At 33.6% G+C, this 20,090-nt stretch overlaps 1 protein-coding gene across 1 annotated transcript; it reads right to left on the bottom strand.

The window, feature by feature from the left end:
* Positions 1-113: 113 nt before the first annotated feature.
* Positions 114-13,083, bottom strand: LOC105042974 (transcription factor-like protein DPB). The gene is made up of 9 exons (XM_010920365.4): positions 12,655-13,083; positions 8,576-8,655; positions 8,300-8,343; positions 6,782-6,844; positions 6,522-6,674; positions 5,856-5,924; positions 4,533-4,631; positions 3,222-3,292; positions 114-707 (listed from the first exon to the last, which is right to left on the bottom strand). The coding sequence occupies exons 1-9, from the start codon at positions 12,921-12,923 to the stop codon at positions 473-475; spliced, it is 1,083 nt and encodes a 360-aa protein (XP_010918667.2). The 5' UTR covers positions 12,924-13,083; the 3' UTR covers positions 114-472.
* Between the last annotated feature and the right edge of the window lie 7,007 nt (positions 13,084-20,090).

Genomic DNA, 20,090 nt, shown 5'->3' with positions numbered 1-20,090 from the left:
AAAATGAGAATAAAATTTGAATACCAGAAGAAAATAAAAATTAGAAATTTTCTTTTGAAATTGGAATGAGGACTTCTCTGGATCAAAAGATTAGAATGGAAGTCACTCAAACATGCCCTCAAATAAAACCTAGTGACCTTGACTTTCACAAAAATCCTCACCACCACTATAGTATCAGTATAAAAAAAAAAAAAAAAATACACAATTACATTACAACAACAATCTCTAAACCAGTGAATTGCCAGTTTAGCACACCAAGGAGCACCTCAGGGAAGCAATGCGACACTGGTGATCTTGATCCTTCCAACTAGTTATAAAGGAAAGCAAGAAAAGCAAAGTCTTGCCGATTTCCCCCACTTATCCACTAATTACATGCACTTTACAAAGATTTAAAAAAAAAAAATTATGGAGAGCACGGGGGCAGGAATAGGACAGGTAGCCCACACAAGACAAACATGTTGAAAATTACAGACTAGTGTTCCTGCTTCACACGTGCCTTTAGAATTCCAGGAATAGGAGGTGAAGTGGGCAGCTTATGTGTAGAATTTGACCTCACAGGTTGTTGCACGTGATGCTGATACATACTCAGCGTGCTGGAGGACTCACCCCCATTGGAACTGGAATCATGGGCACCATCCTTCTGTGCTCTTTCACAGAATCTCATTTCTTTCAGAACAAATGAGTCATCGTGCAACTCAAAAGGAGTGCTGCATTTTGGGATTACATAAAACGATGTCAGTGAAACAATACAGTAAGAAATCGCTGTAACAGCCAATACAGGATTCTTCTTAGGGTTCTTGTGTAAATAATAATCTGTGTTGCACGATCCTCAAAAAAGTAGTTACAATCCAAAAGGATGCCTATGCTATTTCCAAATCGATTGTGTTTTTTTTTTTTTCCCTTTTTTCTTATATTCTTTGGAGTCTTTCAAGAGTTTTTGATATCTTCTTTAATTAATACTTTTGCATTCGTAAAAAAGTTCGAGACTAAACATGTAGAAAATTTATTTGATTTATGCATTTTAATTCTAGAGCACATATTTTGGAAATTACTAAAAAACAATGGAAACTACAATAAAACTAGGCATAGGCTTGAAGCGTAGAAGCTGACACTGAAACGTAGCTTACAAACCTTGCAAACGTGGAGAATAGTAGCCACATAAGTAACAGAAATCACCATCTCATATTGCTCGGCAGAAAACCAAACAGAGGCACGGCTTAAGGTTGGACAGTGATTAAGACTTCAATATGCACATCTCCCCTACCACAACAATCATCCGTAGAAGAACCCCCATTTGTTTTATCAGACTTGATGATGGAACTCAGAATGCATGATCAAAAGGACCAAGGTAAACACTTATTAAAGATTTTCAGATTTCCCAACAGTTTCTATTGATGAGTCCAAGTTGCCTATCATGCTTGAAGTTATCAATTTAAATATTAAATCTAGGATTACACCTAAATTAGGAGGAAATAATTATGTAATGATTGCTAAGAGCATTCAACTACTCACTTCATTAATGACCTGCATACACAGTGAAAGGCCACCATCTTTGGCCCGATGGACAGACAGACAGAGAGCACCCTAGCAAAATTTTTGGCCTTCTACCTTCATATGTATTCTGAGACATTAGTTACTAATCCTCAAGAAGATGCCAAACAGGCCCTGCACATTCTTTGCATGGTCATATCTACTAATCTAGAAAAACTTAAAAAACCATATCCAAAAAAACTTGAAAGGAGGTATTTGGTTTGCGACCGGAATTGGAATCGGAATGGATTGGAGTGGGAATCGGAAGGCCATATGTCCTCAAGCATTTGGTTCGTGACTGGAATTGAAATTAGAATCAGAATCCTTAGAGGAGAGTCAGGATTGGGTTTTAGGGGGTTAGGCCATTACAATTCCACCCTGGAATTAGAATCGAAATCGAAATGGCACTCCTTCCAACTAAACAATTAGAATGGGAGTCATCCATTCCTACTCCCATTCCAAGCCCAACTTCTCCACCAAACACCCTCTCATTTCTCACAAATTTAACATTGCAAAAGAAAATGTATGAGGGTGTTATTAGTGGCCATGAGAATTGGAATGGATCATGGATGGCCGCTTGGGCAATGGAATCATTTAAAAGAAGTCTGCTCTCATGACGACACTTTAAGAAATATAGAGAAATTAGAATAACATGATTTTCAATTCACAAGGCATTTAGATCATCCTCATTCAGTTGACAGATAACCAGAGCAAGTTAACTTTCCAAAGGTTGGCACAAATACATTGTCTAAATGCCTACGTGAGGCCCCTCTGTTTCTGAAGCAATCTAGCATTACAAGCAATCAAAATGGCAGCATACAGCAACCAAGGCTAGGTTACCATTTCTGAGGGCGGGTAATAATTCATAGTTGAAAAGCCTTCTTAAGTCTCCACTGTTGTTGAAGCAAGCTAATGTTATGCTCATGCGCATGCGCACACAAAAAAAAAGAGATAAGGGAATATATTCATTAAAATGGCAAGCCACAGCAATTCATTCCTAGTGCTGAACTAGTATTGCTTCAATATTCATCAAAAAGGAAGCACTGGGGGCTGTGCATCAGCTGGATTTTAAGCACACATAGATGAAATTCAGTTTTGAGGATTTTATACATATTGTGCATGAGTTCATGAATGAACATATGCATCTCTTTTACAGCTTCTGTTGATTCTTAGCAGTCTGAAATTTGGAAGTTGTCATATCATACATTATAAGGAAAAGGGGAAATATCCCGTAATCAGGATGCCTAGATGGAGTGGGCAATATTAGATGCAGGATTCCCTACTAATAGAACATACTCAGCTACCTCAAGATGTACATGTAATATGTAACTTCCAGTAAGTTTATCTAGAGCAAAATTCTTCAATTCCCCATTACAATGTTGGTTGTAAGAGGTTTATGTGTAATAGAGGAAAATAACAACTACAGTTTGTTTAGCCATTATATCAGCCATATGAGTCTACATTCAACAGTATTTAACCATTAGGAAAGTTGATCACTATGATAATAATGAGACCCATATTCCAGCATGGTTCAATGATTTGAACGTTGGCACCTTGATATTATTATCCAAGTTACCACAGAAAAAAAAAATGTAATATGCCTTTGGAAATGCAGATACATAGATGGTGATATTTTCTAAACAATGATGTGATTGATGCATGATAAACAAAGGAGAAGTTATATGCATTACCTGTTGAAGTCGAAATGCACCAACTGCATGTCTTCTGATATTTCCACCTCTACAGTTGCATGTGGACGAGTCTGTTTGTTCACATTTGGAAAGAAAAGGAGATATTCACATCACTATCTAGTCAACTGAATCTAAACAAGAATGTGATATCTAATGGATTGATTGTGATGTAAGTTGCACACAAGGACCCATTTGGCATTGTTTTTTTTAGAGTGCCACAAAGTGCTTCTTGGAAGACCAGAAGCATTTTTGGGTGATTTTGAGATATTTGGTAAAAATTTTAAAATAACTTTCTAGCTTCTCCAATAGCTGAAAAAGGTCTACACAAGAAAATTCCCATTTCAATTTTTTTGGCCAAAAGCTCTACTTGAAATTCATCGGGAAGTTTCTTTTCAATGAGAGGCCGGGTTCAAGTCCCAACAACAAATTTTCATTAAAAATAAATTTAAAAATGATTTATAAGTTAACATTACTTCATAATAACAGTTTTTGATAGTACCATATAATAACAAAATAATATAATATTCTAATAATATAAAAATATATGATATTATAATAATATTATATTATTATCATCATTATTATATTATATCTATCATATTATAATAAATAATATTATTATACAATGATAATATTATAACATAATACTTTTGTAACCCAGCAAATTAATAATACATATTATTACATTGTGATAATACTATTATTGTATAATAATATTATAAAAATACTATTACATTTTAATAATAAAATTAAAATTTTATTATTTATTATATTATTTAGATTAAATATAAAAATAAACAATTAATAAATTAAAATTAATTTTTTATAATATATTTATAATACAAATAATTAGGCAATTGAAAACACTATGTAACATCCTTTATTATCATGTATTGTTATTAAAAGCATTTTCTTAGTTTGGTTACTAAACAGATGATAAAGTTCCATAGCACTTCAAAAGTGTAATTAGCAAACAGTAAAAAACTTTTTATTAAAAGCTCCACTACCTAAAGTAATGCCAAACGGGGCCTAAGTCATCGTATCTTGTAATTAAAAAGACATGCAGGTTGTAGGAGCTCAAATGATGATAAAGTTTGCTCTTCAAACTTACTGAAATTATTTATTTTCTCTATCCTAATCATAGTAGTGTTACAGTTCCTGAACATTATAAGACTTTACCAGTCATATAGGTATGTAACAAACAGATTTTACTGAGTCTTTTCCCCTTGAGATTAAATGATTTAATAAGATGATATCTAGAAAATTTATATGGCTCCAGGAAGGGAAAAAGAACCTCAAAAGCAATGGTACCTTAACCAAGATAAAAGGTAAAGCCACTCCGCCTGAAGGAGCAATTCCAGATTTATATAATTGCTCATTCCGTTGTATCAAGTTCTGCAAACCTACAAACTTAATGAGAGAAGGGAAAACAATAAGAAATATGATCTTATCTCATGACATATCAACTTTAACAGCATAGCATATGCCTCTTACTATTTATTTCTCCCCTAAAGGAAAAAAATATTTTAATATCATTTCAAGCTTGCGGCATTCTAAACATCTCTACAATATTAGGTTGAATTACTCATAGAACATTGAACAGGCCGCTGCTTCATGCAACGGAAAAGGCTTGAGCTAACCCAATGGCGTGGGTTCAAGTCCTGGGATAGCCGCTTTTTACCAAAAAAAATGCAGGAGGATAGGTCTATCCCCAGTCTGCCCCTCCCAGGACTCCGGACAGTTGAGACCATAATTGGGTAATGGCCTTTTATTCACAAAAGTAGCATTATATCTTTAATATTAAACAAAAGCAGCAAGCCTTATCACAGTCACCAACCAGCTTACCCAGCTGGTTGGCATCCTTCACCTGGAAGATATCCAAGATTCAAACCTTGATGATGGCACCCCCACCATATTTCTCAGAAAATAAAATTAAGCCCTATCCCACTCATATTGTGGTACGAGCATGCCTATAACTCATGCTTTGGACCTGACATCAACCATCCACATGGATGTCAAACTCATAGCCCAGGCAACTCCAGTACGAGCATGTCTATAACTCATGCTTTGGACCTGACATCAACCATCCACATGGGTGTCAAACTCATAGCCCAGGCAACTCCACGTAAAAGAGGGGTCTTCCATAAAACCTAGAAGTGCAACTAATACCTATTGGTTAGGTAAGGATGGACATTTCTTCTGAAGCACACATAGACATCCTTTTTTTTCTAATAAACCATGGAAACATAGACAAGCAAGTAATGGGACCTTTTTGTTCTGGTTCTTCACAACAAGCAAGCCCATCAAGTTACATGTAAACTGAAATTAGCCAAATGAAAAAATTATTTGTTTCTCAATTATCTTCTTTGCACTAATATTCTTTGCCTACACAAGCAGTATATACTCAGTGCATTGCTGGATCAGCTACATGATTTGCTATCAGTATCTTGTATCTTTCCAAGAAGGCTATAGCTAAAAGGTTCTAAAATCTAGGAGGTGTCACTTCACATAAAGGAGTCTCAACATGTTCATGCAATCTAAGCAATAAATGTCTGTAGGAACAGATTTAAATAACAATCAAATATCAGACTAGCATATTTAGAGTTTAATCTATAAATATGCTAGCAATCTTACTTGATCTTGTAATTCATGCAAATATGCAGCTTTCTTTTCAATCCTACTTTTTAAGCCAATACGCTCTGCCTGCAATAAATAGGTGGAAGTAAAGACTTGCAATACAAGAGAAAAAGACAATGGCTTTTAGAAGTGAAAATAAATTAAAAGGTCTCATGCTTTTATCAGATACCAGCATCTGAGCATATGTGATACACATTTGGGAAAAGAAAATAAATATAAAATTTTAAATTATATTGCATGACAAGTTATGAAAAATGGTAATATTTCCATAAAGAAATAAATGTTACCCAAAATGCATTAACATGAGAGTGAGACATAAAAGGAAAGTACTATCATGAAGGGATGAAAGATTTCCAAATTAAGTAAATCAACAATCAAAAATTAAAACTTAGGTTTTCAATGGTTCAATTGCTGCAAGTGAAGACAAATGAATCAAGCGATCAAACCCGAAACTCAGCTATACTATTTATGTCTTCAAAAAAGAAAGGAATTTTTTTATTGGCTGAATTTCCAATTTAGCTGAGTTTCAATTGAAAAGGGACAATTTTGAGCAAGAAAGGACTAAGGTATCTTCATCACAGAATCTACAGGAAAATGTCATTTTTTTCACATAGTGTACACTAACCAAAACGTTATGAGGTGAGAAAAATGGTATAGACAAACCTTTAACTCTTCAATATCATTTAGACTAGTTCGAGGTAAGCCTTTCCACTGTATTTCCTTTTTATCTTTAGAAATAATGTCCATCGCCATAAGAACATTCAGGGCATCATACACCCTCCGCCGTATGTTCTTCTCATCATACTGTTGCTGTTGCTGTTTATTTTCAAAAACTCTTTTAACAAATGTCTATGAAATCACATCTAAAAAAAAAGAAACTAGCTAAAAGCATTTCTTCACTGCTCAGTGGAGCTCTAGACTACCTGATCTGGAGATGCCAGATTATTATTGGGATCTGCAAATTCAGCTACAAGTTCATCTGCAACCTGAAAAATAAAAATTCAAAATAAAAAAAAAAGCCATGAAACAAATAAAGCCTAGCAATTATAACGTAAACAGATAAGGACCTGATACCATAAGTAACTTGTCTGTAGACAGTAATCACTGTTCTTCCATTCAATGGATATATAACAATTTAAAATAAAACAAATATCATTTTTAAAAACAAGCATCTCTTATTGCTTCCTAACATGTTCGAATCAACAAATTGCAAGTGTATGGATTTACCATTTTGCTGTCGGGGAATGAACGGAATATACTACTGAAGGCTTACCAATAAAATTAATGTGGAATAAGAAGAGAAATAAACAAACCAAAATCCCCTCGCAAAAAGGAAAAAAAAAAACAGAAAATGAAGCTGCAAAAAAAAAAAAAAAAACAGATGAGCAAAACCAAAAGAGAAAATGATTTTTTGTTAAAAAACAGTGGATCTACCATCACAAAATGGAAACAGGACTAATTAAAAGAAAATCTAACAGGTGATTATCTAACAGGTAATATTTCACTTAAGAGAATTCAAAATAGCAACTTAAATACAGATCCTCCTATCTCCCTTATTATATTAGAACTTTTTTAAGGGGATGCTTGCACAAGCCCCTAGCAAAGATAAATAAATATAATGAAACAACAAAATTCAGTGGAAAAACAAACAGAAATAGATGTGTATGAGAAGCATATGTGAGATTCCTGTTATTCAGATGCTCACCACGAACTCATTGAAAAGGCTGAGATTTTGTCAATCCGTTTACTCAAAGTCCCAGCTGAAGGACATACAAACACAGAATCAGTTCATCTTGTTGTCGACAGACAGAAAATTAGCTAGGTAAGTCCCTGGATTTTCATTTTCTTTTCCAAATTCTTATAGGCATGCAAGATGCTTCTTTTTCTGACTATAAGAAGGAAGAAAGCACCTCGAGTCATAACACAATCAACAAGAAGCAATTACAAGGCTAGGCCCACAGCCCTGCATGTGCCAGTCCAGCACTTCCATAATAGATGCAGTACTGCATAGAAGTATGCCAATCCTTGGGCATAAGTCCCTTCCAATTTATGATTAACAAAAATCTATATTCATTTTGCAAGGAGCTACTAAATCTAGTTAGTTATAGTCAAACATCTTTCACGACAGGAATTTTTCAGAAATTATAATGGAGGACAGTTAGCTGGATGCCATTCTGTAATTCCCTCCTGATACAGAACATCTGTGAATCGATATAGCTATCAAGTACGTTTGCAACATAAAGCATCTGCTAACCTGTTGCTCATTGCCATCTTGACAGTGAAAATTTCAAAGATATATTGTCCCAAAAAACACAATTCAGAATGTACAAGCACCATCATTGTTGCCTCATGTTACAGAATAATATAGATTCCATGCACAAGACAGCAAAACATATGGACAAAAGGAAACCAAACAAAAGGAAAATGGATAGCTGCCTCACCTCATTGTAAGTGGTTCTTCCTTTGCTTTCCACTTTCTCACAGACTATGCACATTCAGAATTCAAATGTTAAAACTGAATAAAGTTGAATAATTTTTCAAGGACTAATCAAAAGAAATCAAAGTAACAGAAGGTTAATATTCTACAGCATCAGCATATCCTCATTCTTTGAGAGACTTCATGGAATATAGTCTCCTATTTTCAGGAAAGACATCTTCTCAAGATGAAAAGAATAACAAAAATTAACCAAGAAAAAGGAGAAGGATTTTTCACTCACCTTTCATGCTGAATTGGCGGAGTCCCCTCCCACTTTTATCACCTCCAACCGTCCGTGCTCCTCTCTTTTTCTTCTTGCCACTGCTCAAAAACCCATGCTAGTTTAAAAACTCAGAAAAGAATGTTGGCATCAAATTCATTGATGAGAGTTTCTTGTTAGGCAATAATTTTTAGCAGCAGCAATCAATTTCTACAATAACAAGGAAAAAAAGCAAAAAATGAATTAATTAAGATTATATGAAGGAGATACATATTTCTCTCATTGCAGTCACATATATATGACAAAGTAATATCCTCAATATTTTCCTAAATGTTTGAGGGTATGCCACTCTCTATTTCAATATTCAGCTTTTTCAAACTTACAAACAGAAGCAAAACCATCAAAGGAAGTCATAAGCCAAAAGACGCCAGAAAGATCGATATAGGAAAGACTTCCACCTCATTTAACAAAATAAACATATCTTTGATGTTCAAGAAGGAGAGTTCACTTTTTTTGCCTCGACGCATTTTTACTTTTTATGCCAACTTAGTTGATAGCAAGTTTCCATAAAAGATTTTATCAGCATTCACAACCTTCAAATATCTTGATCAATGAATCAGCATTGACATGGGTGTCAAAGTCCTTACAGCAAATCACTGTCTCGGTTTTCATCCTCAGTTATGAACCACTAAACAGATTAGGAAAAGCATCTCAGCAAAGCAGGAAGGAACAATTGACTCGAAGTTTAACCAATCAGCTAGATCATAGAGTCTTGTCTTACAGTTATCCCTATCAAAACCTTGACAAGATTACGAGCAATCAAGAAGTTCTTGTTCCAGTTCTTCAATCACATAATTTAGACTATGAAACTTCACCACTCTGATTCATGGAGAAACAGGTCATGTTAGAGTCATCAAAACTACATCAAGGACATAAGACATTCAATATTTTCATTTGACCTAGAGCACTAACTGGATCTTGAAGTTACTTCAGTACACTTGAAAACAATAGTAGCAGGCCAACAAATGTCATTTTGAGTACAATCTCCCCACTCCCCCCTTCTTTTCCTCAAGTCTCAGCAGTATACTTAATGGTTTACAATTTGAGCCATAATTCTCCTTGTGATTGCATCTTTATACATCCGCAATAAGAAAAAAGAGCCTTGCTAGGGCCTTTCATCTATTATGCCCAATTTCATTCTTCACATAATCTTAGAAAACATCATTGCTTCTTGCATTTCTCCATAACCTATGATATACATGATCCTTTGTAATTATGCACCTCCCTTCTTTTTGATCTTTATATCATAAATACAGTTTTAATTTGATCCAAAGTAGCTCATCAATATTAAGGGGCAGGCTTCAAGAAAATATAAAAGAACCAATTTCAACACAAATAATGAACCCTAATCAAGGACCAAATTCAGAAATAGGCTTAGAGTGAATCGATCATAACATTGTGGAGGGCCTCCGCTTCCTTACTAAAAAAGACGGCAACTACTTTCAGCGAGTTTAGAAGGCTAGTGAATTCCAATCCAGCATTTATCAGGACGTTTTGCTTAAACCTTGCCTTCTCTAAGAGTAGAGTATGGCAGGAGTCCATGCTCTTAGACAATTTACAATAATCATAATTGCTATGAATTGAATAGGCCTTACAACAAATGTAGAGGGCTTCCACTAGTTCAATTTCTCAAGTATCATTAACATGCTTATAACTCCTAGAAAGTCCTTATTCCAGCAACCACAAGGCATAAACGTCTCAGATATAGATATAGATATAGAGACAATAGATATGTCATAAAGGCTAAATAAGTTTATGAAGCCTCCAAATTTTTCCATGAAAGGTAATTCTCTCGAAAAACCTTCATTCACACACACAAGGTTAAAGAATGCACATAAATTCCTATGCACAATCAACTAATTCTTTACAATGTAAGTCACACATATCTCTTGTTCACCAAGTCATTGCATGAAAGCCACTGCAATTCACACCTGTACTAGTAAAAACACATCTACTGGTTCATAATAAGTGTAGGCTTTCTACGAACATTTAGAAAGCTCCTACTAGTGCTTGTTGTACTTCATGAAATGGAAAAAAGAAAAAAGAAAAGCAACTTTTGGTATTGCCCAATATAGAACAAAAACTGGCAAAAGTCAACTAGCTGATTTTAGGAGAGGCTAGAAAAACAACATTTTGCTATATGTTTATATGAAGAACATACCTATACTGCAAAAAAAATAAATAAATAAACCTTGCTTAGAAGTTGACATATTGAAGTAGCAAATAGATTAGGTAAAATCTAATATAAATCAACTCATCTTGGACCCCCTCAAAATCCAAAACATGATTTCAAATTTCTTAACCAAGATATGAATTTCAAAATTAAGTGTGATTTAGGTTTAAAGAATTATAGATCCAACAATATTGAAACCAAACAAACTTAAACAGTTCTTTTACATTGTATCTATTAGCAAAAACACCAAATAAATGACAAAGTCCTTCTCTTCAAAGAACTTTGTGCCGGTGTTTCACAACCCTTCTAAAAAAATATGAGTAATCGAAGCATGCCAATGATCTTCCTGATTAGTGCCTTATTTAGAATTTTTATGCTGCAAAAGGCACAGGGAAATGCAGACATCCCAATGGAAGCCTCCAACTTAGCACCAATATATGTTATTTATGCCAAAGATGATCAAATAATTATGCTTCTTTTCATTGAAAGCAATGAGACATAAGTACAATTAAATGCAAGATAATCCAATGTGGTCTCTCATATAGTAGAGACCAGGACATTATGCATTAGCCAGCCAGCTTGGACCAAGACAGCATCATTAGGCAAATTTGTGCATGCACATGCAACTTTCAACTCCACAGTTCACAAAACAACCAGGGTAGAAATAGAAAGGTGTTATGTCCACATGGAAGGGCCTTCTTCCTTCTAGGGAGGAAGAAAAAACAAGGAGAAGGAAAAAATTGAAGCTGTTACTGACTTAAGGTTATTATGGACCAGACAACACCAAGGATCCTATGAAATTTATGAAAAATCTGCAGAATCAAAAAAATATATATGTAAAAATCCTTAAATCACAAGAACTTGCTACTGCAATGCCTGAAGAAGAACAAAAGATATCCTATGTAAAATTTTATGATTTGGAAGATGTCTTGCAATCCTATCACATAGCTCTCATATTTTCCATGTTTGTTGTCAACCGTACAAATATATCACAAATGCTGTCTAATAGCCTTTCTATTGTTGATGCTGCCAGCTGTGCTTTTCCTTCCTTGTAACCTCTGGTGACCCAGCATATACCAAAAATTAAAAAGAGCTGTCTAATAAAATATCCTTAGGCAATAAGAACTAAAGCATTGCATGGTATAAAATCCTGAGCAATAAAGAAGCTCATAGTGGTTGAAAGATAGATTTGACGGATAACAAGCAAAGGCAACACAAAGAAGTTTCAGAGCTCTACAAAGTGGAATGAAATGGTAAAGAACTGATGAGATGGCAAGGATGTGTTGGACAAAGACCATGGAATCTCCAGCAAGGAAAAGGCTTGAATTAACACCAAACTATGAACAAAGAGGAACATAATTACCAACAAACTTCTAGCTTCTGAGACGCAAGAAACACATGACTTTTTCATCAAATTTACCTCATTCATCACATCCGCAAGAAACATATGACTTTATGTATAACAAAGGTGTAATTCAACATGGATTCAATGTGCTAAAGAAAAGATAATTTTTAACATCTAAAACTCCGCATAGCCTTGAACAACATGGTATTCTAATTCCTCAACCACTGGAGATAATCAATCACAGTTATATTGAAAAACCTCAGACTATGTAACTAATTATATATAATTTGTTTCTAACTCCACTAAGTGAACTCGTACATAACAATCAAAGTAATTCACCATAATTTTCAGATCCTGAAGTGGTATCACCTCAAAAATCACAGCATAACAACACAAACCGACAGCAAATGACCTCCGTGGTATCAAATTCCTACGAACGTGCATGAATTCAAGCAATGCTGTTCCCAAAATAACTAAATTTGCAATTAAGATAAAGGAATTGGGCAAAGAGATTGGCCTGACCTCACGGCCCCTTGGGAGGAGCCGGCATCGTCCCCATGGATGTCCAGATGGTTCAGCCTCACGAAGGTGCTCTCGCTCGCGGGCGTTGCCGCCGTCGGCTCGCTCCGGCTCGAGGGGGACCCGGCGCTCCCGCTCGTGGACGCCGATTGCCCGCCGGAGAACGCCGGCGTGCCCCACGACGAGAGGGCCCCGCCGGGGGGGGGCTTGGGGAGGGTCGCGGCAGTCTTATTACCGTCCTCCTCCTGGCGGTTGCCCACGCCGGTGACCATTCCGGCGAGTGATCGGGCCGGAGAGTGGATCAAAAAGGGAAGAAACCCTAAAAAGATAAAAGGGAAGAAGGGAGAGAAAGAGGCAGCAGTGATGGTATGTTACGGTGGTGGGAGCTCCAAGCATGTTACAAGGGGTGCAGGGGCAAAGGGAAAAAAGAGAAAGCTTGCCCGAAGGACAGGACCGTTTCCTGAAAGTAATAAAAAATAACTTTTTATAGGATGTAACTGACTGCCGTAGAAATCCTTTGTGGCGGTACAGAAATTCCGACGCGAGGAGCACCATCTTATTCAATTATTCTGTATAGTTATCATTTTTCATCGTACGTATAAAATATAATTTAATTTTTTTATTTAAAAATTTTATATAATAAAATATTTTTAAAAAAATTATAATTATTTTTAAATTATAATATTTTTTTAAAAATTATGATATTATGTAAAAAATGTTAAACTGAAGCGGAATATCATAATTTTTAAAAAAAATATCATAATTATTAATAAAAATATTTTTATTATATAAAATTTTTAAACAAAAAAATCAACCTACTGACATTAAATACATATTGAAAAGTGATGGCTATGTGAATCAATCAGACAAAATGATGCACTCCATACTGGATTTTCTACACCGTCTGCAGTGCACAAAGAATTTTTTCTAAGTACTGAGGTTGTAGATAGGTCTCACTGGCCCATAGACTACTACCGACTGGGCTGGGATATAGTTCAATGCTGATTTTTTTCTTTAAAAACTATAAAATTTTAGGATTAAAATATTTTTAATTTTTTTTATTTGACTAGGTTTGCTCAAGGGGGATCCTACTCTATGGCTTATTTTACTTCTAACTTGAGTCTAATTAATCGGTCCAAGGCCCGTCATTTATCTTCACTATTTATCTTTTTTTTTTTTTTGGTGACCATTATAGTGCATGTGTTAGTAGAAATCGTGAGTTTCTACATATAATTTGGTAGGCATTTATATTGTTTATAAGATGACTATATCAAGGTCTAATGAAGAAAAGTAACACATCAATAAGAAAAAGAAATAGAGGAGCAGAAATTAGTAGCAACACGTTGGAGACCAAAAAAATCAAAGAAGCACCTCTCAAAATAAAAATCAATATTGTTGATTATGATCTAAGATGGATAAAGTGTTTAGAAACTAAAATCACTTATGTTGATGTTCAACTTTTTTTCATTGGATACATAAGTAAGGGATCTTAAAAATTTATGAGTTTTTATATCCACCAATTTTTTTATATATACAATTGCAAAAGTTGGAGGGATTATATACATGCATATAATTGTGGATATTGGAGGGTTGTAAAATTATACGTAGAAATCTGCATCTGCACTCTTAGATTAAAAAATTATAATATGTGCTTAATAATGATATTTATAATTTTTTTGTCAAAAAATATTCAAATATCACTGTGATGCCTCCGATGGAAGAATTTAGTAGAATAAAACTAAGACCTACGAAGACAAGGACAGAATCATCGAAAGAGGAGGATGAAGAGGAGGTTTGCTCAATTTGTACTGAGGAGATGGATAAGGTAGAAAATAAAGTGTAGAAGTTGATGTGCTCCCACTTGTTTCACAAGCATCACATAGAGGAGTGGTGTCCATTTTGCCAATTAGAGGTGCATTAACAGCTTGATATTTCAAAGATATACAGAGATTTGAAGATCACATATGAGAGTATTATATTTATGTGAGATGCTACTATGAATGTAATTAAAGGAATTTCCATCAAAAGATATAAAGAAATTTGTTAATAATTTTATGGAGTTTGGTTCCACAATTTATTTTTTTTTTTTTAATTTTTAGATTTTTAATTAGTTGTTAGGAAGTAATCATGATCTCATTATAATTTTAAAAATCTTTTTTAATGTTGTAGAATAATAAAATATATAATGAAAGAAGAGAGACAAATAAGAGAATGGGGGAGAGAGACAGAAAGAAGAAATCTTTTCACACGGTACTAAGCCTTCTCATTTCATTACAAGCCCTTTTATAGATTTTTTAATCCAAATTACAAAGACAAATAATATTTCTCATTCATTTATAAAAGAAAATAATATTTCTTATTCATTTACAAAGATAATAATATTTCTCATTTGAAAGAAATAATATTTTTCATTCTAATTTCTAAAGGCTCACCCATATGAGCTTCAATGACCATTTATAACACATTCTAATTTTTAAGTGGTCATCCATATAAGCTTCAACGACCATTTATAACACCCCCTTAGATAACCCATTCATGAAGAACGTGCCTCATAAAAATCTTGCTGAGAAAAATTTTGTAGGAAAAAAACTTAGCCAAAGAAAAAGAGTACAATATTCTCATAAAAATTTTGGACATACTGTCTCTTTAAAACCTTATTTGGAAAACCCAATAGAATAAAACCAAAGTGAAGAAAAAGAGTACAGTTCTCCCTCTGAAAACTAACTTTATAATCAACTTAGGCCTTTAAGCCGTCGCATCCCAATTTTATAAATTAATTTCTTAAATATGGTAGTTGGGAGTGCCTTAGTGAATAAACCAGCTAAATTTTCACAAGAGCAAATTTGTTGCACATTAATATCATGCCTTTTCTGAAGCTCATGAGTATAGAAAAACTTTGATCAAATATGTTAAATTCTATCTCCTTTAACAAATTCTCCTTTAACTTATGCAATACATGCTGCATTATCTTCATATATTATCGATGGAGTATTTCTTATAAAAGATAATCCACATGATTCTCGAATGTATTGAATTATGGTTCTCAACCAAATATATCCACGACTTATCTCATGGAGTGCAAGAATTTCTGAATGGTTAGATGAAGTTGCAACCATTGTTTGTTTTACAGATTTCTAAGAGATGGCATAATCACCATGAGTAAAAATATATCCAGTCTATGACTTATCGTTATGAGGATTTAATAAATAACCAGCATCACATATCCTAATAATTGATGCTCAGAATTATATGGGTAAAGTAAATCCATGTCAATTGTATCCTGTAAATAGCGCATGATATGTTTAGTGCCATTCCAATGTCTCTGATTAGGAGCAGAACTAAATCTTACTAATAAATTTACTGCAAAGACAATATCAGATCGGATATAATTAGCAAGATATATAAGTGCCCCAATTATACTTAGATACGATACTTTAGGATTCAGAAGTTCTTCTTCCTCTTCTTTGGATCGAAAGGGATCATTTTTCAAATCAAGTAACCTCACAACCATAGGGGAACTAAGTGGGTTAGCTTTATCCATATAAAAGTGCTTTAGAACCTTTTTAGTATATGCTGATTGATGTATGAAAATTTCACAACCATAGGGGAACTAAGTGGGTTAGCTTTTATCCAAGTCTTTCATTTCAAATTCTTCTTTCAAATAAGTTATAGCCTTTTAAACTTCTTCAAGAGTTCCGATGATATTCAAATCATCTACGTACATAGCAATAATAGCAAACTCGATATTAAATTTCTTAATAAAAACACATGAGTATATTGAATCATTAGAGTATCCCATTTTTAATAAATATTCATTGAGTCTATTGTACCATATTCTATCAGATTGTTTCAATTCATACAAAGATTGTTGTAATTTGACTGAGTACATATTGCAAAAATTTAAATATTTTACTTCAGGTATTTTAAATCCTTCAGAGTTTTCATGTATACGTCGCAATCTAACGATCCATACAAGTAAGCTGTGACTACATCAATAAGGCGCATATCACATCTTTCTTTTGCTGCTAAATTATCAGAAATCTAAAAGTTATGGCATCCATCACAGGAGCATATGTTATATCAAATTCTATTTCAGATTTTTACAAGAAGCTTTATGCAACTAATCATGCTTTATATCTCACGATTTCATTTAATTCATTTTACTTTCTTGTGAATACCCATTTATAGCCAACTGGCTTAACGTCCTTTGGAGTTGGAACTATAGGTCCAAATACTTTATATTTGTGGAGAGAATTCAATTCTGCTTGAATTACTTCTTTTTATTTTATCCAATCATCCAGTTGTTGGCATTCGTTAATATTTTTTGGCTCGTGATCATCACAAGCAATATTAGATACTATTGCATAAGCAAATACATTATCAACAATAATTTACTTTCGACCCCATATTTCATCTTTTGATGTATAGCTAATTGAAATCTCATTATTTTCTTGCACTTGGACTACTTCAAGAGCCTCAATTGAAATTTCTTCATTTCTAACAATTTGGTTATCTATTGAAGCTACATCATCAATAGTTTGTCTTACTTCAGAAGTTTTATTTCTCTCATGTACCACTTTATTTGAATTTTTTTTCTTAGAATTTTATCTTTTGCACCAAGTGGTCTTCCATGCTTTAAGCATGGTGCAGGTTGTTCTGTAGTCGTAGAGATCGATTGTTCTACTGAAACTTCTATCCAAGCTGAAGTATTTTCAGCTGGAATATGAGATTTGCAAATCTTTTTATATCTGTAAATGCATCAGATAAATTATTTGCTATACTTTGCAAATTAATAATCTTTTGAACTTCTAGTTCACACTGATTTGTTCTTGAATCAAGAAATGATAAGTTTGGTACATTCCATGATAACTTTTGTTGTGCTTCTGGCACTTTTTTTCTCCCTTTAATGATGAGAACACTGTTTCATTAAATTGATAATCTGCAAATTGAGCAGTGAATACATTATCCATCAGAGGTTCAAGATATCTAATGATAGATAAACTATCAAAACCAACATAAACTCCAAATTTTCATTAAGGTCCCATCTTAAATCTTTGGGATAGAGCAATTAAAACATACACAGCACAACCAAAAATCCGTAAATATGAAATATTTGGTTGTTGACCAACTATAAGTTGCAATGGAGAGTATTTGTGGTAAGCAGTTGGTCTAATTCGAATCAGTGATGCAGTATATAAAATAGCATATCCCCAAATAAATACAGGCAACTTAGTTTTCATCAATAATGATCGAGCGATAAGCTGCAACCTTTTAATAAATGATTATGCTAAACTATTTTAAGTATGCACATGAGCAACAGGATGCTCAACATTGATTCCAACTGATATGCAAAAATCATCAAAGATTTGTGAAATAAACTCAGCTACATTATTAATCAGATAGATTTTATAGACAAATCAAAGAATTGTGCTCGTAACTATATTATCAAAGCAAGCAATTTAGCAAATATATTGTTTCGAATAGACAACAACAAAACATGGGACCACCTTATGGAAGCATTAATTAGGACCATAAAATATCTAAATGGTCCATAAGGGGGATGAATTAGACCACATATGTCTCCTTGAATCCTTTCCAGGAATGTAGGACATTCAATTGCCAATTTTGTAAATAAAGGTTTATGTATCAATTTTTCAAGTGAACATGCAGAATAAAGGCAATCACTAGTTAGAAGAATCTTCTGGTTCTTTAATAGATGTCCATTTGATTTTTCAATAATTTTGTGCATCATCGTTGATCCAGGATAACCAAATTGTTCGTGTCAGAGAATAAATATTTCTTCCTTAGTGAACTTCTGGTTCAATATTATATTTGTTTCAATTGCACGAATAGTCGTATAATACAATTCATACGAAAGAACAGAAAATTTTTCTAACTCAAATTTTTTGTTTGAATCATAAGAAATGATGTATAAAAATTTTTTGCCATGTTCACTTTTTGTCTCAATATGATACCCATTCTGATGGATATCCTTAAAGCTCAATAAATTTATTCTAAATTGTGCTGAGTAAAGAGCTTCCCAGCTTTTAATTTTGTACCATCTGACAGTATTATAGTTGCTCTTCCGGAGCTTTCAATTATATTAAAAATATTAAAAATTATACTTATATTTTTATTTGTAAAAGTTAATTATGAAAAGTATTTTTGATCCCGAAGTATGGAATAAGTTGTAGCACTATCAGCTATGCAAAATTCTTCCACATTCATTTTTGAATTTAATCTAGAAAATAAATAAGATACTAATTTTATAAAATATATTTATTAATTTTAAAACATAAGTATATAAACAAAACAATTTTATTGAAACAAAGAAAATATAATGAAAATTATTTTTTAACTATTTCTACATCAATGATCATGTGGTCAATTTTTCTTTCAAAGTGGGCAAAAAAATCGGAGACGTCAAAAGGAGGCACATTTGGATTGCCATCATCATCATTAAACAAATTTATAAAGTTTGTCTCAGATTTCTTTTCCTTCTCTTTCATGGAAGCTTGATATAGATCTTCAGATGCTTTGGCGTATGATAGGTACGTGACCAGTGACCCTTCATTCTATATATATAGCAAACATTTCTCTCGACTGTATCTTTTTCTCTTGATCAGAGCTTGTATCTATTTTTGGATTCTACCACTTCGAGTTGCTTGCTCCAGTATTTTTGAAACCACCACAACCACGACCATGACCACGGCCCCCATGCCCATACTTATTATTTTGGGATGACACAGCATTCACTTCAAAGAATGGTGTAGAGCCGATCGGACGAGACTCATGATTCTTTAATAATAATTCATTATTCTGTGCCGCTATCAGAAGGTATGAAATCAGTTCAGAATATCTTTTAAATCTACGTTCTCAATACTGCTGCTGCTGGAGCACATTTGAGGTATAAAAAGTAGAGAATATTTTTTCTAATATATCCTCATCTATTACATTCTCCCCACATAGTTTTAAGTATGTGCTGATTTGGAATAAAGCAGAATTATATTCAGACAGTTTTAAAATCTTACAACCTCAGGTGCATCCAATCATACCGTGCATTTGGAAGAATGACCGTCTTTTGATAGTCGTATCTTTTCTTCAGGTTATTCCATAATACTAGTGGATCTTTCATAGTAAGATATTCAACCTTTAAACCTTCATCAATATGATGTCGAAGGAAAATTAAAGATTTCATACAATCCTATGGGGATGCGGTATTTCCTTTTTGAATTATGGTTCCAAGATTCATGGCATTAAGATGCATTTCAGCATCCAGAATCCAAGATAGATAATTCTTGCCCGTAATATCAAGAGCAATGAATTGCAAATTTATCAGATTCGACATATTTAAACTAAAAATTATAAAGTAAATAAATATCAATAACTTATGTCTTTTATAGATCTATTCTACAACTGAATAGCCTATGAAGGCTTCT

Source organism: Elaeis guineensis, chromosome 4 (genome assembly GCF_000442705.2).
Source record: "Elaeis guineensis isolate ETL-2024a chromosome 4, EG11, whole genome shotgun sequence".
NCBI classification, from domain to species: Eukaryota; Viridiplantae; Streptophyta; class Magnoliopsida; order Arecales; family Arecaceae; genus Elaeis; species Elaeis guineensis.
This window is presented reverse-complemented; position numbering and strand designations above follow the sequence as displayed.